The 22,967-nt window shown below is 41.1% G+C and overlaps 1 protein-coding gene across 1 annotated transcript; it reads right to left on the reverse strand.

Moving 5' to 3' along the window:
• Positions 1-2,733: 2,733 nt before the first annotated feature.
• On the reverse strand, positions 2,734-22,956 carry KCTD2 (potassium channel tetramerization domain containing 2). The gene is made up of 6 exons (XM_044676912.1): positions 22,433-22,956; positions 17,032-17,140; positions 15,127-15,218; positions 13,412-13,507; positions 7,751-7,876; positions 2,734-6,173 (listed from the first exon to the last, which is right to left on the reverse strand). Exons 1-6 carry the CDS (start codon positions 22,814-22,816, stop codon positions 6,144-6,146), a joined length of 837 nt encoding a protein of 278 aa, XP_044532847.1. The 5' UTR covers positions 22,817-22,956; the 3' UTR covers positions 2,734-6,143.
• Positions 22,957-22,967: the final 11 nt, after the last annotated feature.

Genomic DNA, 22,967 nt, shown 5'->3' on the forward strand with positions numbered 1-22,967 from the left:
CTGGAGGCCAGCAGATAAGTGTGACAAAGATCTGGCCTGGGCAATATGGATGGATGGAGTCAAAGTAAAAGTAGAAGAGGTTGTAGGGGGTTGGTCTGGAAGTGGCAATAGGAGCAAGGAACAGGCCCGTTCATCTCTGGGACCAACATGTTGGGGTTCATGAGAGAGGCACCCCATATTGGAGATTCTATATCTTCTGGAGAATCAAGTTTCCATTAACCTCAAAAGAAAGGGAGGATTTGAAGGGATCGAGGGTGAATGGAAGTTAAGAGGAGATACAGAGGATATATGAGTGGGACTGCTGAAGCAGGGCTGAGGGGAGAAGGATCAGAGTCTGGAGAGGAGGAGGAAAAGATGTTTGCCTGGACACAGGGCTAAGAGGAGCAGGAGCTGGGCGCTTGCCAACCATAGAATGGGAGAAGAGCTGTGTGACTGGGGTATCCCACCTCCTCTAGCACCATGATGCCAGAGCTCAGTTGGGGCAGATGGGTGGTAGAAGCTTCTGCTGCTGATCCCTCTAAACCTAGGCGAGCCGGACATGTAGACTGTGGGTAGAGGCAGCAGGGACTTCTGGCTGGCTATTTTGGTCCCCTCTTATCCCAAAGTGGTGGGAAAGGAGACATTCACAGATGTGGAGCAGGCGCCCAGAAGGCCAATGTGTAATAAGCGTTTGAAAGGAACTGAATTGGAAGCCCAAGTTACATAGAGCTCCCTGTGTGCTCCCTGGGATGGAGCCTAGCCCCCTGCCCTGGGTTGGAAAGGGAGAGAAATTGTGGGGTAGATTGCACCAGAAGACACCCATTAGTCATCCAGATCCCCTGGGGGGGCACCCAATAGTCTAGTGCACCCCTGTGACCATTACCTTTCCTTAATCTGAGCACTGCCTTCTTACCTTTCCCTTTAGCTGCTGCCCAGAGGTCTCCCTTCCAAGGCCTACCCCTCTGCTTTGGGGGATTGCCGGTGGCTCAGCTGGGTGACTTCACAATTCAAGCCTCATCAACCCCAGAATTCTCCCTGTGATGTCAGTGGATGCCCAGGAGGAAGCGGGGGTGGGGAGAGAGAGGTTGGCAATCAGGGTGGCTAAGATCCTAAGCTGAGTGGGCTGGTGAGCCAGGTATTGTCTCCAGGGGACAGATGGCGCCCTGAGAGGTCATGGGAAATAAATTCTAGGACTTGATTAAATAGATCATAGACCTGGAGATGGCCTCAGTTCCCTTGAAGCTCTAGGTCTGTGATCTATTACACAGATGAGTAAATAGTCCTAGAGGGGGTAATGGCATTCCCACTTCTATACAGGGCCAATAGTAGAGCTGGGATTTGAACCCAAATCTCTTTAGACTTGGCTCATAATGTTAAACTACACCGCATCCTTTGAGTCCTATAATTCATTTCCCATGACCTCCCCAGGAACCGATCTGTCTGGCTCACTGGCCCATTTAAAGATGAAGAAACTGAAGTTCAGGAAGTCGAGGGACAAATGTGCCTAGGTCATTTGAAAATAAGCATTTGAAGCAGGAAATTGGACTAGATTATATCTGGGATCCCTTCCAGCTCTCCTATGAATATAGGAAAACATTTTTTTCACCAAAAAAAACCTTTTGTTTTTGGGCAAGAATAATTTTGTTGCTAAAGTGAGCCAATGGTATCAAAGGAGAGATCACATTTCCCAAAAGAACTTCCCATAGGCGATTTTAAGTTCAAAACAATTTTCACAGCTAATGTCAGGGTATTCTCTATGAATACCTCCATGCAAGTATAAATTACAATTTGGGCTGTGTAGACTATGCAAGTTGCTTTCCCAACTTCAGTTTAGCAGGCATTTATTTATAAAACCCCTTACCTTCTGCCTTAAAATCAATACTATGTATTGGTTCCAAGGCAAAAAAGTGTTAAAGACTAGGGAATGGGGTTATATTTAAATGAGGTCATATTTGCACCTAGGTCCTCCCATTTCTAGGCCTGGCTCTCAATCCACTGAGCTGCCCTCTAACAAGCATTTATTAAGCATATTGCTAAGAACTGAGAATACAAGGGTAAAAAAAAAAAAAACGAACCCTGCTCCCCTAGAGCTTATATTCTAAGAAAAAGAGCACTTAACTAAGTCATGGGCAGCTGGGTAGCTCAGTGGATTGAGAGTCAGGCCTAGAGACAGGAGATCCCACGCTCAAATACCGACTGATACTTCCTAGCTGGGTGACCCTGGGCAAGTCACTTAACTCCAACTGCCTTGTCCTTACCCCTCTTCTGCCTTCGAACTAATATTTAGTATTGATGCTAAGACAGACGGTATGGGTTTAAAAAATAGATGAGCGTTAAAGATCTCTTCATTGTGAAATGAGTGACACAGGCTTCTTCCTCTCCCAGGTACTGATAAGCACCCAGTAGGTATTAGGTAAATTTATGACACCCCCCCCCCCCATCTGCTTACTTTGCTGCAAAGTGTCTCCTGGCCAGCTACTTAGGCCTTCTTATACAGTTCATTTATTGCCTTTTGGCTTTCAACACTTTCTTGGTACCCTGTAAGGGATGGCCGAAGTGGCAGATTTCAAGATTTTGGTTACTGTTTTTCAGCTCAGTCCACATGACATCCTTACCTATGCTTGAGAGGGAGCGGACAAAGAATAGTGCCAAGAAATTCATTGTCCAGGAATTTGAAGGGAATCAATGGCTTTTATGAGACAATAGTCACTTTGAAGGGATTAAAAAACACACACAGGAGTTGCAAGATTCATAAATTTATTTTACTGTCTATTGACGAAAAAAAAAAATCACAGCATTTCAAATGTTATCCAAACACTAACAGTAGCAAAGGGCACCAACAAGTGACAGATACAGTATCGCACATCTGAATTACAGGCAACACTGAGGGCATGGGAGTCCTGTCCCTGCTGGGGTGCTGCCCTCTTCTCTCGTTTCTGGCCCCTCCTCCCCAGCACCTCAGTGTCACCCCTGAGATCAGTGAGAAATGTGCAGAAACAAAGACACGTTAGGGGAGGTTGGGCCTTTCCACACCCTCCCTCCCATCTCACTGCCAGGAAACAGATTAGGCCTCTGGGAACTTGACAGAAAGGACCTGCTTCCACATAGGGCGCAGGGCACCTCCTTAGGGAGATGCTGGCCCTTTCTCGGCATTCACCCGACAATCTCAAGAGCAGGTGGTTGCTAAGAGGGGAATAAAAAGGCAGAAGGGGCGCATCTTTCAACGTGGCTGTGCTGAATACAATGGACAAGACTGAATAACAAGATACTGGACCACGCTGATGGGTAAACCCTACAGGGATCAGGCTAGCTTTCCTTGTGCGACAAAGCTTTTTGAGCCCATTATCTTGGTTCAGACAGGGCCTTCTATAAGGTGGCTTGAGCTATAGAAACCAAACCAATTGAATCATCTGTTGCATTAATTCCAAAATTTGAAAGGGGATTGGATTTCTAAAACTGCTGGAAACTTAGTTTTTTTAATGGCATTGGGATGCAGTGGAGTAATTTGTTAAATACCAAATAGCTTATAAGAAGAGCTCTGAGGGCAGGGACCTCATATACTACTCGTCTCGCCCCATAGTAGATGCTTGGTATTTCTTGATTATCTTTAAAGGAAACACTGGCAGCTCTAAAGGCATCTCACAGGATACTTGCCCAAATTTTAGTTTATTTACCTTTTAGGTGTCAGCTCAGACACTCACCTAGTCACTCCTCTTTCCATCTGAAATCTGTGTTTGGGGCTTCTAGATACCTAGGCTTAGGTTCTGGGTTTAGGATTAACCCACAACCACTGTCTTTATAACCAGATATTGATTATCAGAGATGCCTCAATTGATCTGATTCCATAAGGCAAACAGGGGAGTTGAATCCCCAAACAAGATACAGAATTTAGGCAGAGGACCCCAAACGAAGCCTTCTTTCTTTGATGACATGGCTCCTATCTGCAGTTAAGAGGTTGAGCTGCATGTTTTCTTCACCCACCCAGATCTCTCTTGACACAGCAGCCCTTTCCGTTACCTTTACATTGTGTTCTTTTCTTTACTAAGAACTTTCTCTCTGCAAGAGATAGCCTCATGGGGCTGTTTTCAGCTCTCTTACACGTCTTTATATGGTTCTTTGCTGTGAAAAGGTACTGGATACAGGCTGAAGATTCACATTACCAATACAGGTTTTATATACCAATACAGGTTTTATATACATACACCTATACACATACCCCATGTATTACTGAAGCTCGGTCAAATACAAGCTATCAAATCATACCAAAGAATAAGGGACACAAGACATTACCAGACTTCATAATCTGACAGTCAGGCCATCTAAGAAGCATTGGCCCATCACAAAATTCAAAAGGCAATTGGCAGTGGGCAGTTTCAAAAAATTGCCAGTCCAGACTTGCCCTGGTCCCACAGAAAGAACTTTTATCTAATGAACATAATAGTTAAGCAGCACAGAGTAACCCAGGTCTGAAAGTGCTCCCCAAACCCCTCAACTCAGTCAGAATTCCAATACCAGTTTCTGCTTCCCAGGGGAACTTTGACATCTTTAGTATAACACCACAACACTGCACATCATCAGGAATAAAGGAAGGGACACTGGGCCCCTTGTATTCTCAAAGACAGGAACCGAAAATGCCAGAAACAGAGTCCCAGGCGCAGTTCCTTTGTTCACTGCTTAACAGAGGACTTTAGTATGATTCTCCACCCTGGCCAAACAAGTAGTTTGGGATTACACAACAGGACACTCTAGGGAGAGGGGTGACAAAGGGAAGCATAGGAGAAGTGCAAGACCTCGGAAACTTCCATCCAAGTAAGTACAAACACTAGTATGGTACAGAATCACTGAAGCATCCATGAGTCCTATTGGCTAAAAATTAGAAATCCAAGAGAGGCATATACAAACATTGCACTTTCAATCAAGGCATTCCCAAAAAGACAGTCACAGGAGTCAACAATACTTTGCTACAATACATGGCAACATCACAACAATTTTGGCAACTTCCCCACCTCCCTCAAGTCTTGCCCTGGCTACTGCCAGGAAGCTCACAGGCTGGCAGAGGGAGACAGGACCAACAGGGTGGAGGGAGGCTGCAGAGGCAGCTGAAATAATCAAATAGAAACTTTCATTTATCTGCTGGTTAAGTAGCCTACCTGTTGGATAGATAAGAGTACAGAACAAAAGTCAGCCTCACACCTTCTGCAACAAGTGTAGGGGACACAGTAGAGGCCTTAGGAGCATCCTTGCCATTAGAGGCAAGCAAGGCAAAGCTGAACAGGGTAGCACAAAGAACCCCAGAGAAGTGCTAGCAAGCATACTTTAACCCCAATCAAATCGGCCAGATTGCTTGGGATTCTGTGGGACATGGAGGAAAAGGAGCCACAGTCCACCCCTTACTGAAAGATGGTTCTATTCCTAACTCCTGTGGAAAAATGGCAGGTTTAAGTGATGTGACACAATGTGAGCAAGTTAATCTTTTAATCCCAGCGCCTGAGTTCAACAAAGACACAAGGCTCTCCTCTAATTTATTTAGACCCCAATTCCAAAACTAGGAAACTGACATATAAAGCAAAGATGAAATGTTTCAGAGTCAAAAATCACCTTTCCTTTAAAAATAAAAGTTTTTCTGTTGTTAATCTGTGCTAGATTTCTTTGTATATGCCGTACCTGTTTGAAGAAATGGGGGGAGAGGAAGGAGAGAAGGATGCTGAGTAGCTGCAAATTTCCAACTCAGTAAATCTTGGAGTGAGAACATGGTACAGCCCAAGTAGGAATCCTGTTTTTCACCTGATCCAGTCATTTATGGAGCAGAGGTTGGCTAAATAGGTCTCCTCCTCCCTTTCCACTAGATCCTGGTAAAGGCTCCAATTAGGAACCTGGCACACCTGTTGTAAAGATCGGTTACAGCCCTGGCTAACAAAACAAACGCAGGTGTCTGAAAAAGAACTCTTTAGGTAGGAGTCTCATCTGTTTTTTTTTTTTTAATTTCCTAGGCTGAGGGGAAAATCCTTTGGTTTCGACCAGAATGATTCTCCACTGGTGGGCCAGGTTCAGCTTTGCCTTGCCTTAGCATGGATACTGTACAAGAGCAACGTTGAACTTTGGAGAGATGCTCTGCTGGACTGCCCTTTTGATGTTTAGGACTTCAGTGGATCCAGATACTTAGTTCACATCCGAGAGCCTCGTTCCTGAAGAATCTGAAAGAGGATTAGGTGAGAGACTTGGGTTTGGATTTGGGTTTTAGTCTTTTTTTTTTCCTTTTTAAACCCTTACCTTCTGTCTTGAATCAATACTGTGTATTGGCTCTAAGGCAGAAGAGAGGTAAGGGCTAGGCAATGGGGGTTAAGTGACTTGCCCAGGGTCACACAGCTGGGAAGTGTCTGATTAGTTTTTTTGTGTTTTTTTTTTTTAAATGGAGACTGCTAGGCTGATTGATGTAAGAGGAAGGGTACAACAGGAGCCCTTTTAACAATGTGAGGGTCAAGTTTTCTCAAGCATGCCAACTACTGTGGTTTAATTTTTGTTGTTTATTGACAGTTCAAAGTGAGGTCTAAGGTCTGTGCATTGATGAACCAAAAATACTTTTAGGTACCTTAATTTTGAGCATGGCTCTTATGAAGGCTTATGCCATGGGTTTGGAAATTGTTTTAGGGTAGGGAAATACTTTTATCAGTCCAAGATACTAGGCTTTCAAGGTTCAGGAATTAATCATTTAATTAATAAATTCCACAAGGAATTAATCATTTAATAGAGATAGTAGATAAAGGTAATAAAAAAGATATTCAAGCCTCAACAGCTATGAAGCTACCTTCTGGACCTCAGGATGCTCAACTATGGATTATGCTAACCAGGAAACCCAACATTTTTAAAAGCCAAAGGTTAGGATCAAGATAGCCCAATCCACTTTGTTGACCATCCTTTTTAGTCATCATTAAATGAAGAAATGTCCACAAGAATATCACCAACTAGTTCTAATCGTCTGCTCAAATGGTAATTGGTCAGTGTCCAAGGAGACCTAAATCTAGGTAGAATGGCTTTGTGCAGACTCCGTATCAGATCTATGTCCAATACATGCAATGATCCCTAGACTAGGAGGAAGAGTGATTTTTTTTCTTCTCTGTTTAGGAAGCCAGGGGACCATATATATAAAACACAATTTACATAAAACAATAAGAGTTTGATAAGTCTTTATCTGGCCTATCTAAGTACATGCTTTAATTGACCTAATTCTCCTGAGATCATCTCTGAACTTCAAGGCATGCTACATAGACCATTATAAATATAATAAATATTAATATGGGAAAAAAGTTAGGGGTGTGTATGTATGAAAAATATGAAGACCTTTCTTATGGAGGAAACAGTGATGTCAGCTATTTCGAAGACTAAATTAAGTACTCAAAAGGAGTATGCTTTCCAAGGAGTACATCAGAATTGTCAATTTCTAATATTTAAACATTAGAAAGGTTTTATTTTTAATTAACTTTTACTTCAATAGAGACTGCAAAGAGCTCATTCCACTCTGTCAAGTACACAATTCTGAACTTCAATTCTCACCCAAGTCTTGGAGCAAGAAGATGGGGCCATTGTTTAGTTTTAAAAATCAAGGAACTACAATGCAGGTACAAATGCAAAGCTAACCTAGGCAGGAGATAGGAGGAGTGATAAATGTTAGTTAAGACTAAAGACCCAGATAGGTTTAGGTTTAGGGTGGTCAGTAATCCTGCACCCTACCTCTCCCCCCTCCCCGCCCCACACACAGTGCCAAGTTTCTTACCTTTGCCTTCTCACTAGGCTCTATGACAATACCATTAGTAGAGTTATTTAGCTCCCTGGAGACAACGCAGAGGAATTCTGTCTGATCCTCATTTCCATAGCTATAGGAAGATCCAATATTTATTAGCTGAGAAAAGAAGGAAGGACAGAGTGAATATACACAGAGTCAGATTCATCTTTCTATCTTCTGACACACCCTCATGGGTGTACCTATTAGCAGAATCCAATATAAACTTTCAACAAGAATATTCCTCTTGGAGGAACATATATTATAGTTTTTCTTCTAAAAGGATAAAGAACTCCTGGAGTCCCTTTGTTGATAACAGAAATTCTATAACTGATCAAAGAACAGTCTTCCATGAAGCCAACAAATACAAAATGGAGGGAAGAAAAAACCACTAGAAGTATAATCTAATAATTAAAAATCACATTATCAATCCCAATTTAAACATTAAGAAATGAAACAGAATGTTTTTTGTGAGAAAGTGTGTATGAATAATAGGCATCCTCTTCAGTCAAAACTTTTACTTGCAGATGGGAGATATACCACAGAAACAGATATTGTAACATACCAGATGTGAGAATTTAACACAAATTTATACCCATCTTTCCTTTTAAAAGCCTCCTAATGGCTCCTTGTCAATACATCTATCAGTCTTTTTAATATGTAAATAAACACCCAAATGTAGTTAGAACCTCCATGAAACGTATACTATCTTTGGGCCCCTATGTACCACGGTGAGACAATCCTGAAATATAGATATTATATATGGAATGATTCACTGGAGAGACTAACATGTCTCCCAACAAATCAGAGGGGGAACTGTGAGAATCCATTTATTTATTTATTTATTTGCTTGCTCCCTCATTTATTTATTTGTTTTTGTATTTTTTTAAACCCTTAACTTCTGTGCATTGGCTCCTAGGTGGAAGAGTGGTAAGGGTGGGCAATGGGGGTCAAGTGACTTGCCCAGGGTCACATAGCTGGGAAGTGTCTGAGGCTGGATTTGAACCTAGGACCTCCCATCTCTAGGCCTGACTCTCAATCCACTGAGATACCCAGCTGCCCCCAGGAATTGTGAGAATTTAACACAAATCTATACCCCACTTTCCTTTTTAAAAAGAAAATTTCATTTTGAATTTGAAAATCCATTTCAGTTTCATCCCCACCTGATGATTGGATTAAAAACAAGGCCTGAGGCTTATCTGGATAAAGGGAATACATGCACACTCTGGGAGGTTGTTAGAAGCCTCATGGCTTCCTGGTGTCCCCTCTCAAAGAAGCTTGCCTCTTGTCCCACATGACTCCTGGAGTCCTGGAAGATTGACCTCTGACCTGGACTGAGGTCAAGACTGTCCAATGAGGAGATCCAGAAAAAGTGATGTCATGGGGGTATAAGTTATAGATTAAGGAAGCTCGTGGGCTTTCTGGCCAAGCTATAGCAGTGAATGGAGATGCAAGGTGAATAGGAACTTTGGGTTAGGTAGGGAAGAAAGTGTGCTACTGGCCAGGTGGCTGTGTGCCTTTTCTTTCTCTGACCTTTTTTTTTTTTTTTTAAACTATTTAATAAATAATTATAAATTAATATATGGTCTTCAGGGAATTTTAATCGCAACACAGGTAAATCTGGCCAGAGATTAAAGTGCTTCCAACTTTTGAAGTAAATTATATTCTATCATAGTTCAGTATTTTATTCTGGAAACAATTGGTAGGGAGAAGTTGAGTCTGAAAACAAGAACACCTGATTGGTAAACACACTAGATCAGGAGTAAGGAAACCTTGGTTCTACAGCAAGTGCTGGCTAGTTCTACTAGGACTGACTTGGGGAAATCACTGTACTACCACTATAAAAAAAGGAATCATTGATATTTTGCCTTCTCTATCTCAGAGCAAAATAATGAACATAAAATGTAATACCTTTCTTTAGAAGAATGTTCCAGAATCAACTAGTAAGCATTTCTTAAGTGATTACTACATACCAAGCATTATGCTAGTAAGTACTGAGGAACACAAAGAAAAAAGCCAAAACAGCCCCTGACGCTAAAGAGCTTAAATTCTAATAGGGAGACAACTTACACATAAATCAATACTTGCAAGATTAATACAGAGAACAAAAGGAAGGCAGCCTTAAGAGGAGAAGGCATTAGCAGCTAAGAGGTTCATAAAGGAGGTGCCAATGAAGTCAAGTCTCAAAGGAAGCCAGGGATTCTATCAGGAGGAGATGAGAAGAGAGAGCAAGGCAGATGGGGGGAGGACACACAAAGAAAAGGAAGATGAGCACCATGTGTGGAAAATAGAAAGTAGGTCAATAAAATTGGACCAGAGTTTGTGGAGGGACGTAATATGTCAAAAAGAATGGAAAGACAGGAAGAAGCCAGGTAGTAAAGAGTTTTAAATGCTGATGAGGAGATTCTATTTGTTTTTAGAAGTGATGGGAAGCCATGGAAATTTATTGCCAGAGATCGGGAATCTGATTAGGAGGCTGATTAGGAGGGAATCTGAACTAGAGTAGTGACTAGGAGAGTAGAGAGAAGGGCCATCTAACAAGAGATATAGTGGAAAAAGGAACAGCAAGACTTGGCAAATGACTGGACATTGTAGGGAAAGAGAGGAGTTGAAGATGGCATTAGAAGTTGATATCCTGGGTGACACTAGGAAAAGTGGTGGTACCCTCAACAGAAATAGGAGTGTCTGGAAGAGGGGAGGGTTCTGGGTGAAAGGTAAGTTCTGTTTTGGACACCTTGAGTTTGAGCTATCTCCAAAACATCCAATTTGAAATGTTCACTAGGTGGCTGGTGATAAGACTGCCTGGATAAACATATTACTGGAATCACTGGCACAGAAACTTGAATCCATGGGAATTGAAGAGATGACAAAATGAGAAAGTGATATGAGAAAGTAACAATGAGAAAAGAGAAAAGGGTCTAAGAAGAGTATTGGGAAACTCTCATGGTTAGTAATTGTGACTTAGATTGAAGCAGCAAAGGAGACTAAGAAGTGATCAGATAGGTAGGAAAACTAACAGAGACCAGACTTAAATAACAGAAAGGATACACAAAAGTGAGTGTTGGGGGCATCTGGGTGGCTTAGTGGATTGAGAACCAGGCCCAAGACGGGCGGTCCCAGGTTCAAATCTAGCCTCGGACACTTCCTAGCTGTGTGATCCTGGGCAAGTCACTTAACCCCCAGTACCTAGCCCTTACCACTCTTCTACCATAGAACTTAGACCTTGGAATAATTCTCAACTTTTCACCCACTTTTGCCCTTCATAATTGGTCGGCTAATAAAACTTGACAATTTGAACCTACAGTCACCACCCTGGTTCAGGATGTCATTAACTTGTGAATGGACTTTTGCAATAGTGTAATTGGCTTCCCTTTTCCCAATATCTTCTTTCATCAATCAAGTTAATATTCTTAAAACACAGATCTGACCATATCGCTACCCTGCCTGAGAATATTTCATGGTTTCCTTCTACCTCCAGGATAAAATACAAACTCTACAACTTGACATTTTAATGACCTTCACATATGACTTCAGTCTATCTTTCCACATATTTCACATTATACCTCTTCAAATACTCTTTGTTCTAGCTAAATCGGCAGATGCAATAACCAATGCTTTTGAATACATCTGGTGCACTTTCCTAGCACCTCTGTTTAATTATTTATCAGCTCCTTGAGAATAAAGACTGTATTTTAAGAACATTTTTATTTCCCTCAATGCCTTGCACAGAATTATAAAAGTTGAGTGTAATAATTTTGGAAGTAGAGAGAAGGATCACTGAATTCATTTAATCTACAATGGTACATTTGGCTTAAATAAGAAAATTTTCTTTTGGGAGAAAAGCGGTCAATTTGGTAATTAAACAATTCTGCCTGATAAACTGTACTTGAAAGCAAAGATGATACACATAAAATTCTTTCATTCACTTCACTCTGAGTAAGAGTTTATTGTAGAGCGGGAATGATAAAGTTGACAATTCTGCCACCTTAAGGAAAAAAACCAGTAAGCTTCTGGCCTGACAAACTCCCAAAGCTTTGGCACTCAATGGCCACTACAGAGCCACAGAAATTATGCACAATGAACTCTATAACCCTTACTTTGCAATAGTTTAATTTGTACACATTTCTTTCCATGCTATCTCTTTCCTCACAGAATGTTAAGAAGCTGCTTGAGAGCAGGGGCAGTTTCCCATTTGTTTTTAAATCCCCCTTATGTCAGTAGCTGATCCATAAAAAGGCATATGATGAATGACTGTGGATTGATAAACTGAATAGGCTAACAAGAGATGGCCAAAGTTTATTTATCCATGAATTTGAATCCTTTCATATTGTACCCATTTAGTATGTTTTACTGGCACACATATTAGGTACCTGAGATCACCAGAAAGAAAAATAATTCCACTCTCTATATGAAAATAGGTAAAATAAAGATGATTTTTCACCCCCAGGGAAGGAGGAAACTTTGAGAGGAAACCTCACTCCCCTCACCCCAGATTTGAAGTTATTAGCAAAAATCTTAACACATTCATTTAATAAAGAGAGCATTGAACTAGGAATTAGGAAGCCTAAGTTTTAGCCCAAGTTTTTCATATTAATTCCACAGCACCTAATTCTGTCATCCTCATCTCCTCATTCCCATTCACCCCATAAATTCAATCATATGCCAAATATTGTGATTTCTTTCTCTATGATATCTTTGGATACATACCTTCTCTATATTCATAGACACCACTCTAGTTCAAGCCCTTATTACCTCTAAAAAAAAATTTTTTTTTAATCCTTACCTTCTGTCATAGAATTGATACAAGTATTGGTTCTAAGGCAGAAGAGTGGTAAGGGCTGGGCAACAGGAGTTAAGTAACTTGCCCAGGGTCACATACTAGGAAGTATCTGAGGCCAAATCTGAACCCAAGTCCTCCTAACTCCAGAGCACCACCTAGCCGTCTCCCTGCCCCCACTCTTGCCTCTCTGATTCATCTACATAGCTGGTGATTTTCCTAATGTGAGGTCTGACCATAACTCCTATAGACCTCTAGGAATAAAAATAAACTCTCTCACTTAAAGCTCTTCATAACCCAGCCTCTTATCTTTCCAGTCTTTGTTCACATTACTCCCCTCCATGATACTGGCCTACCTGCTGTTCTGAAGAAACAGCTTCACCTCCCACCTCTGTACCTCTGTACTGGCTATTCTCTGTGCTTTCCTTCCAAATTTCTGCCTCCTGGGATCTCTGGTTTTCTCCAGTATGCAGCTACTCAAAGGTCAATGGCTGCATGAAGCCTTTCCTTTCCTCCTCCCTCCCACCCCTTGAGACTGCTATTGCCTTCCCCATCGAGGTTATTATTTAATCTTAGATTTGTATGTCACATACATTTATACATACTCACGAGTTTCCTTCACTAGACCTCAAACTTCCTAAGAGCAAGGTCTGCTTAATTTTTCACTCTATCCCTAGCACTGAGCACAGTGCCTGGCACATAACAGGCATTTGAGTTGCTGACTGATTCAGCAAATCTTTCAATCATTCAAGACCTTCACATTTCCCTCTTGTGCAAGCAGATACCACCTAGACCTTATGAGAAGTGAGAAAGCATATGAAGGGGTTTCAGCAGTCAGATACACATATCATAAAGAATTCAAGATTCTAAACTATTACCTGCTCAAATTTCCAACCATCAGACATAGTGGAAACCATCTGTGTAAGTTCTTCTTCTTGGCACTGCAGTACTCTGTATACATGCTTCACAGGACCCTACCAAAAAAAAAAAAAAAAAGATTTCTGAGTTTCATATTAGGGATTCAAAAGGGTCACACTATCCCCCTTAGCTCTAAGTCTAGAAAACCTTTAAAATGTGGAGAAATAATTTACTTCTCTGATCTCGTCATAAATAATACAATACCACCCCTCCCACCCCATGCCCCCCAATGAGCGAATAGGGAAATGTTAAGCTATCGTGGTTAGAAAACCTCAGAAGAATTTGACTACAACATGAGGATCCTGAACTAAGTTTTTGAGAGGTCTTTTGGAATGTGAGAAAGCAATATGGCAGGGATGGAGCACCTAAGTATTAGGGTTCTTAGCGTTTTTGTGTGTGTCACAGATCCCTAGGGCAGAGGTCTGGATAAAATAAAATACAAAGAAATACAAAGGAAATCAATTACACTGAAATATTGTTATCAAAATATTCCCCATTTAAGGAAATCTTGATGATGATATTTAGCATGTACATATCACAAACAGTAAAGGATTATCACTTACTAGAAGAAAACATGTGGTATATGGACTCACTGTCTGATTCATCTTTGACCAAGAAAGAGGCAACCTTTAATTTGTCAGGCAGGAAAAAACAATAGCTGGACATTACCATATAAATCTCTCCAACAGAACAAACTGTTGGAGGCACTGAGGAGAAAAAGGTTAATTTTAATAAGTGGAGATTCTGCTCCAAAACAAATTAGTCTGGGGTCAAAGTGTTCATATATCTATTGTTGTTCAGTTGCATCCGACTCTTTGTGACCTCATGGACTATGATCATGCCAAGGCACAGGCTCTTCTATCCTCTACTGTCTCCTAAAATCTGTCTGAACTCATGTTTGTTGTTTCCATAACACTATCCATCTCATCCTCTGCCATCTCCTTCTTCTGCATTCTGCCCTGATCTCAGACAGTAGGGTGAATATAATTAAATGTGTTAAACAAAGGCCAATGTTCAACTTTAAAAAAGAAATCACTTTACTTCATTTGGAAACAAAATGAGTACCTATCACTGGGAACTTTTAGCCAAAGTGTGGTATGTGATTAGTGAAATGTTATTGCTCCGTAAGAGAATATGATAAATTAAGAGAAAAGAAGATATGTAAACAACACACAGAACCAGGAGAACAATTTACAGGATGACAACAATGCAAAATAAAACTTTTTGAATAGAAGCTAATGAAGGTATTATTTGAAAAATATTCCTTTGCCCTTCTCACACACATACGTTTCTCTTTCTAGGGAGTTTCTCCATCAGTATGAGCAAGTTTTGAAAGCAAAGACTCTCAAGATCTTCACTATTACTACAGTACTAAAATAAAAGTGATTATCCTTCCTTTGGTTGAGTGTTGTTTTTTTTTCCCCTAAAGGCTTTCTTCATCTAGGCTGATTTTTTCCCCTTGACTTCCTCATTTTGAGTAGCTAGCCTCAAAATCATGAGTGTCTGGGCATGCCTGGACCATCTTTGAGGACTTAGGAATATACTTTCCTAAAAAGTATAATAAAAGCTGGGCTATTTTCTCTCCAAGCAGCACATCACCCTTTTGACACCATACTCGAAATGGCTAAGACTGTTATTTGGGACATTTTCCACATAAAATTTTAAAACAAATTACTTGTGAGGTTATGTTCTCATTGTCCCGTATCCTTTCCTTAACCAGTCGCACAAGAGATGCAATGTTGTAAAATTCCGCTTCTTCCAACACACCTAAAATAAGCAAATAAAATGCTTTGTTCACTCATCTCTGCTCATAAACTTTTGTTTTTCAAACTAAGATTCTAGTCTTTCTTCCCTCTTAACTGGAGACATATAATGTCATATTTGTGCTTGAGTTACCTTCTTTAGAATGTTTCTCAAATGGAAACAGACAGGAATGACCCAAACCTTGGGCTTCAGTAGAGTCTCATACCAATTTCCAGATCAATAAAACAAGGGAGCTGGATTGGATGGCCTCTAAAGTCTAGAGCTTATAGTTCTAGAATTGTGATTCATCATTAAGTAGTGTCTCACTTTCAAGTAGGGAGATAGAGTCAAGTTTCTGTGGTTTCTAGAGGCAGTTAAGTAGCACAGTGGTTAAGAGTGCTGGATATGGAGTCAGGAAGATCTGAGTTCAAATCCAGCCTCAGATCATTACTAGTAAGACCCTGGGCAAGTTATTTAACCTATTTGCCTCAGTTTTCTCATCTATAAAATGAGGTTAATAATACTACCCAACGTAGTTGTGAAGACAAAATGAGATTTATAAATACTTTGAAAACTTTAAAAGTATCAAATGTTAGCTATTATTATTCTCATCCTGGATACTTCCAGGAACATATGGAGAAAGAGGTCATTTAAAATTTTGTAATGTTATCCAAAAGGGAAAAATATCTTTGATTTATTTAGACTTAATGTAACATAGTGATCTTTACTTGATAAATTAAAAAACCCAACCAACCAACCAAAAGAAAGACTTTCCATTTTTGCCAGATCAAGAGTTTCAGAAAAATATATTTATATTTAGTGTGAGCTTGAACAAGTTAGAATCAACTGGCTCTGTATAGGTTACTTTGCTACATTTTTCAGAATAATTAAGAAAGAAAACTATAGACCAATCTCCTGACTGATTGTTTTGTAGTAATGTTAACAAATAGTGAATAATGATGCAAACATTTTTAATAAAATACTAGCAAGGAGATTATAGCAATATATCGGAAGGATCATGCACTAGGACCAGGTAGGTTTTATACCAGGAATGGAGGGATGGTTCAGTATTAGAAAAATTTATTAGAAGTAATAATTACTACATGCTTGCCCTATAACAATGCCCCCAAATCTGGAATCTGTTGGATGGAAGGGCAATCTAATCTTCTACTAGATGTCCTCTGTGAAAGAGAACCAATATTTTTTGGAAAAGTGATTGGATACAGAATCTTGTCTTCTCTAAAAGCCAAAAAACTACAGGGCAACTAGGAATGAATTTTAAGAATAAACTATATCAGTCATTAAACTTTGCAGGGTTCCCAAAGGAAACAGAATTTCAATTCAAGATTTTGTAATTTTTAAAAAATACATACTTGGAAGAAAATTAAAGTGCTAAATTAAAATATCACTTAGTATAGATTATCATGCTAAATGCCATCAAATGAACTTTCTTGGACAATAGTCTTATTGAGAAAAGACTAATAAAAATGACTATAAGTTAGGGAAACTTTTTGAAGCCATATGCAAAGATAAATTAAGTATTTTCTTTCCCACAAAAGACTGATCATAAAAGTGTTCCCCTGGATAAGACCTAATAAATAGCAGTTTCCTGTGTGCTTTCATAAATTTAGTGAACATCTCAACTGAAATGTATTAGTGGGAACTAGAAAGCCAGGGCAAGTCAACATATAACTCACAATGTATTTAAAGATGATCAATGAAGAGAATATAAATAAAGCACTTTTCAAACCTTAAAGTGCTCTATAAATGTTAGCTATTACAATGATACTCAAACTAGAAAACACCTGTTCTTACCTTTCTAGCAGATGTTTCTTACCTTCTTCTGCCAATTCCTTATTAATGATGAGTTTCCCATGGCGGAGGTAGTTTAGGATAGGACCGAAGTATGTTGGATCTCTGTCAATCAGATAGGCTCCTGTCTCATCCTGTCAATTTGGTATAAGAATGCTGTGTCAAGAGGAGCTTTAAAAATAGGCTAAGGAGGGCAGCTAGGAAGCATAGTAGATAGAACACCAGCGGGAGGCCCTGGGTTCAAATTTGGGCTCAGCCTCTAAACACTATAACCTCAAGTCACACAACCTCAACTACCCAGCTCTTACTACTCTTCTGCTTTAGAAATGATACTAAGAAGGTAAGGGTTTAAATAAATAACAAATGTTCTTCTAAAAGATATGTTAGGAAAAGGCATAAAAAGAAAGTCTTGTACTAGAGGATTTGTCTTTGGATGGACATTCTTTTTTTTTAAACCCTTATTTTTCATCTTAGAATCAATAGTGGGTATTGGTTCTAAGGCAGAAGAGCAGTAAGGGCTAGGCAGTGGGGATTAAGTGACTTGCCCAGGGTCATACAGCTAGGAAGTGTATGAGGCCAAATTTGAACCCAGGACCTCCTGTCTCTGGGCCTGGCTCTCCATCTACTGAGCCACCTAACTGCCCCCTTTGGATAAGACATCTTTAAATTTTTCCAATCTTTTTTGGGCCATATTCCTAATTATAAGAAAACCCCTGCCTGGGTTTTGAAACTCTTTGAAGCTCAAGGCCAATACTAGCAGATGATTGCATTCTAGTACCAATCTCACCTGATCCAGCCATGTGTCCAGGGGAAGGCTGGGAGAACCAAGACTTTGGCTCAGAAATTCCAAGACTACTATAGTTCTTGTAAAAAGAAAAAATTGGCTTATATTGCAATGAGGGAAATTTAGGTTGGATAAAAAAAGGTTCTGCTTGACAAAGAAATGTTTTGGATTTTCTCAAAATATCTTAAAAATAGAATAAGCATTATGTATTAAATGGTATCACTCAGGCAAGGAAATAAAATCAAAGCAACTATCCACTGAGTTCATAATTCCAGCAAGGTATCATGCTAGGTGCTGGAGGGTATTTCAAGGAGTTAAAACATAGGAGTCTATTACACTTATAATCTAGTTCCCTCAAAAAGGAAAATGAAACAATAAAAGTAACAAAACTATATCTCAAAATTAAAAATGAGTTAGATGTATCAATATTCTGTGATTCTATTTAGTGAAGAGAAGTTGGAATCAGGGAAGTATATATGAGGTTTCCCCTTCTTTATCCCTGTCTGGTTTAGGATCTGAAATCAACCCTCTCAGTCAGAGATCCTGCTGGCTCTTTTCCTTCCTTATATATCCCCTAGCTCCTAAGTTCCAAAGTGAGCTTCACTGTAGAACTTAGGGAAAGATAGTAAACTTCTCCATTAATATGCTTTTCTTTTCCCAGTCTTGACACATCCTAGCTTGGATGAAAGGACAATATTTAGGTGTAGTGAAATTAATTTTGGATTTTGATTAAGAGCCATAAGATGTAGGTTAACTTTACTATTAACTTCCTATGTAATTTTGAACAAATTATTTAAACTCTCTAAAGCTCAATTTCTTTTTCTGTAAAATGAACACCACCTGAAGACTTGTCAAGAACTTTTTCCATTTCAACTCTAAGCTTAGCAGATAGCAAAAGGGAAGGACAGATCAATAATTGATGAGCATTATTAATATTAACACATATTAAACAACTCCTACAAGTCTGACATTATTAGGCATTAGAAATACAAAAACAAAAATGAAACAGTTTGTCCTCAGGGAGTGTACATCCTCCGAGGGAGAAAACCTGTACAAAATATATTCAATGTATATTGAGAGGGACAAGGGTTAATCCTGCAGGATACTAGCAGCTAGAGAGGTGTAGAAAAGCTTTATGGCTTCATGAAGGCAGTTACAAAGAAACAAGGAACTTTAAAAGGCAGAGAAAAAAAGGTGAGAAAAGGAGGAGGAATGAAAGACAATGAGTGCTAAAACTCAGAGACAAATGATCCATCATCATGTGTGAAGAACAGTAAGCACACCAATATAGCTGGCCTAAAAAGTTCATGGAGAGGAGTAATGTGTGAGAAGAGAAGAAAGACATGAAGTGGATAGGAGGTGAAGAGTTTTAAGAACAAAGGAGGGAAACTGATATTGATCCTAGAGGTAATAGTGAGGTATTGAAATATACTGAGGACCTGGGGTGACATGATGAAACCTATACTTTAGGAAGATTACTTTGGCAGCTGAGTAGAGAAAAGATGGAAGAACAGGCAGCTAGGTGGTTACAATAGGTAGTACTGGACTTGGAATAAAAAAGATCTTGAGTTCAAACCATGTCTGTGACACTTAACAGCTGTGCAACAATGGGCAAATCATTTAACCTTTGTGACTCAGTTTCCTCATCTTTAAAATGAAGGCATTGGACTTGATGACCTCCAAGTTCCCTTCCAGTTCTACATCTATGATGCTATATCTTATGACACTGTGAGTAGTGAGAAACTTGAGACAGGAAGGCTAGTTAAAGATTATTGCAAGTAGTCTAGTTAGAAGTGTAATTGAGAAAATTTCTGTTTGGACATAATGAATTTGGGATGCTTATAAGAAAGTCTGAAATGCCCAACAGGCAGTTAGTGATATGAGACTGAAGATATATGATACACTAGATAGATAGATACATAGATAGATAAATAGATAGATAGATAGCTAGACAGACAGACAGATATAGATATATAGATATTCTGGGAACCATCAGAATGCAGATAATTGAACTAATAAGAACTAATGAAATTACTATGTAAGAGAGCATGGAGGGAAGAGAAAAGACAGTCTTGGCCAGAGCTTTGGAGGATCCCTAGAGTTGGCTATGATGATGTGGAGAAAAATACAGCTAAGGAGACTGAGTAGTAGTTAAAGAAGTTGGAGAACCAAGAGAACAGGAAAAAACCCAAAGAGAAGACTATCCAGGGGAGAAGGTGGCCAATACTGTCAAATGCTGCAGAGGACAAGTATGAGAACTGAAAAAAGTCATAAGATGACTTAGATGTCTAGAGAAATATGGAAAAGTTTTATGGCTTCATGAAGGCAGTTACAAGGAAACAAGGAACTTTAAAAGGCTGAGATAAGGTGAGAAAAGTATGGGAGACAACGAGTGCTAAGGCTCAGAGACAAAATATCCATCATCCTGTGTAAAGAACAGAAAGCACACCAATATAGCTGGTCTGAAAAGTTCATGGAGAGGAGTAATGTGTGAGAAGACTAGAAAGACACAAAGTGGCTAGACTTCCAGACATAGATGAGCTTTTTTAATTATTTTAACACAAGAGGAAATAGAAGAAGATGTGGTCAAGTTTGTAGGCAGCTAGGAAGGAAATAGCAAACAAGGAGATTAGAAGTGGGCAAGAATGGAAGACAAACAATATGGGAGAATGGAAAGGTAAAGTCCATTTGAGAGAAAGGGCATCCAGGAAAGAGCAAAAAAAAGTAGTTTCCAAGCACTGCAGGATGGGATGGCATCGAGGCATGGAGAAGAAAAGTTTCTTGAAAGGAATGGAAGGAAGGAGAAAACCATTTAGTAAGAAAATGTTTTAAGGAAGGGGGTGGAATTTTCAATAGGTTCTACACTTTATACATCAAAGAAGTTGAATAGATTAGAGGAAGGGGCTGTTCTTGGATGTGGGAACTCAGAATCATAAGATTTAAAACTTGAAAAGCCTTCAGAGATCCTCTACTTTAACTCCTTCATTTTACAAATGTGACATTGTGATCCAGGGAGGCTCTGCCTTTCATCAAAGCAACACAGATGGCAAGTAGCAGGCCTAGATTTCTAACCCAGGTTCTGATTCTCCATCCAGAAAAGGTGGCTGTGAGCCAGCCAAATATGCCTATGTTAATGTTAGTTGGGGAGTGTCTGGTCCATAGCAAGATCATGGGGTAGGTGCATATGTGAATTTCTATTGCAGGCACTACCTTTGAGAGGGAGAGAGTGGGGGAATGGCTAGAAAAAGCTTCCAGGGGCACTGGGAAGAGATGGGACTGAGGGATGAACTTGGAAGAAAGGAAAGAGAAGGAGCTAGGAAGCAGTCTGAGGCACAGAGGAGCTTATCTCCCAACCCTTCCCCTTTCCAGACTTCCCTAGTATAGTCCAGAGTTTCTTCCTCATTCCCCAGACTGGCAGCCTAGGTATCACCCTTCATTAATCTCTGTCTCTCACTTCTCATATCCAATCTGTTGCCAAATCTTGTTGATTTCACCTCTTCAACATCTCTGATAAATACCTCCCCTACCACCTTTCTCCTAGGACACTGCCACCACCCTGGTACAGATCCTCATCACTTTACACTTTAACTACTGCAAATATGTGTTGGTGGATCTGCTTGACTCAAAGTCTGTCCACTCAGATTCATCTGTCATTCAGTCACTAATTGGGATCTTTCTATAGCTCATCTCAATAAATTCCAGGGTCTCCCTAACATCTCTAGGATCAAATAAAAAATGCAGTTTGGCATTCAAAGTGCTTCATAATCTAGCCTCCTCTTACTTTTCCAGTCTTCATACAACTTACTCCTACCACAGTCTCTGATCCAGTGACACTGGCCTCCTGGCTACTCCATAATCGAGATGCAGCCTCAGGCATTTTCTTTGCTTCCCGCTCCTCCAAATGTTCTCCCTACTGGCTTCTTTTAAATCTCAGCTAAAATCCCTACCTCTACAAGAAATCTTCCTCAACCCCTTTTAGAATCTTAGTTCCTTCCCTCTGTTGATTTCCCTTTATTCCGAATCTATATATAGCTTGTTTACAGTATACAATTTTTCACGTTGTCTCCCCCATTAGATTGTGAGGGCTAGGGCTTTTTTCCCTTTCTTTGTATACCCAATATTCAGCACATAGTAGGCGCTTAATCCTTATTGACATACTGATGGAGGAGAAAGAGTACTTCAGGCGTGGTAGAAGGAAAAATGTGGGGGCCGGGGAAGATTGAAAAAGAGGAGAGGGAAGAGAAGGGCTGGAAACTAATTCTGGGATGCTGGAGAGGGAAAGGCTGGTGGAGAGCCTAGGATGATGCGGAGGGGAGGACTGGGGAGAGTGGGGTAGGAGGAGTTGGGGCTGACTATGAAAGGGGTACAACAGGGAAAGGGCTGGAGGTGGAGCCCGGTATGCTGGGAAGGGAAGGGCTGGGTGAGGGAGGTAGCCTGGGGTGCTGGGGACAGGGCAGGGAGGTGGAAAGAGTTGGGGCTGACCGTGGAAGGGAGTTGAATGTTTAGGTAAAGAAGGGTTTTGGGGGCGCAGTGTTGGGGTGCTGGAGAGGGACGGAAGTCTTGTTTTGAAAGGAATGGTGGGGTGGAAGGGTGGAATGGGAAAGGGGGAGGGGGAGGAGCCGGGGGCTCGGCCCTGGCTCACCTTGTCCGAGTCCAGCTCCGGGTCCTCCTGGCAGCAAAGACGGCACAGGAAGGACTTGGGCTCCCGACCCAACGTCTGCCTAGTGGTCACGAAGTAGGTGCCTCCTACATTGAGTCGGACCCAGCGCCCCGCGCCCCCAGTCCGCTCCGGCGGCCCCGGCCCTGGTTGCGGCGGCGGCTGCGGCGGTAACGACAGAGCGGAGGCCGTGGCGGCGGCTGGTGGGCGGCCGTGGCCGCGAGAGGAGGCCGTGGCGGCGGCAGCGATGGAGGAGGAGGAGCTGCGGGGGCTGGCGCTGGCCGGGCCGCGGCCGTCCCCGAGGCCGCCCCCTCCCACCGTCGAGTCCACTTGCAGTTCAGCCATCTTGGACCCCTCCTGCCCGCGCATCCCCGGGCCGGCCCATTCCCATTCCGCGGCAGGGAGAGCCGGACCGGCCCAACGGCAGGGGAAGGAGGGGTCTGCGCCGCCAGCACCCCGAGCCGGGCACACGTCCCTCCCTCAGGGGGCGGGGCCTCTGGGACCCTCTCGTTATTTCCAT

The sequence above is a fragment of the Gracilinanus agilis genome, chromosome 4 (assembly GCF_016433145.1).
Source record: "Gracilinanus agilis isolate LMUSP501 chromosome 4, AgileGrace, whole genome shotgun sequence".
NCBI lineage: Eukaryota > Metazoa > Chordata > Mammalia > Didelphimorphia > Didelphidae > Gracilinanus > Gracilinanus agilis.

Excerpts from the sequence above, each read along its gene's own strand:
- KCTD2 (XM_044676912.1), bottom strand. The coding sequence starts at position 22,816 with ATGCGCGGGCAGGAGGGGTCCAAGATGGCTGAACTGCAAGTGGACTCG. Across the intron at positions 17,141-22,432 it reads CGGAGCTGGACTCGGACAAG|GATGAGACAGGAGCCTATCT; the intron begins GTGAGCCAGGGC and ends CCAAATTGACAG. Across the intron at positions 13,508-15,126 it reads ATGAGAACATAACCTCACAA|GGTCCTGTGAAGCATGTATA; the intron begins GTAATTTGTTTT and ends TTTTTTTGGTAG.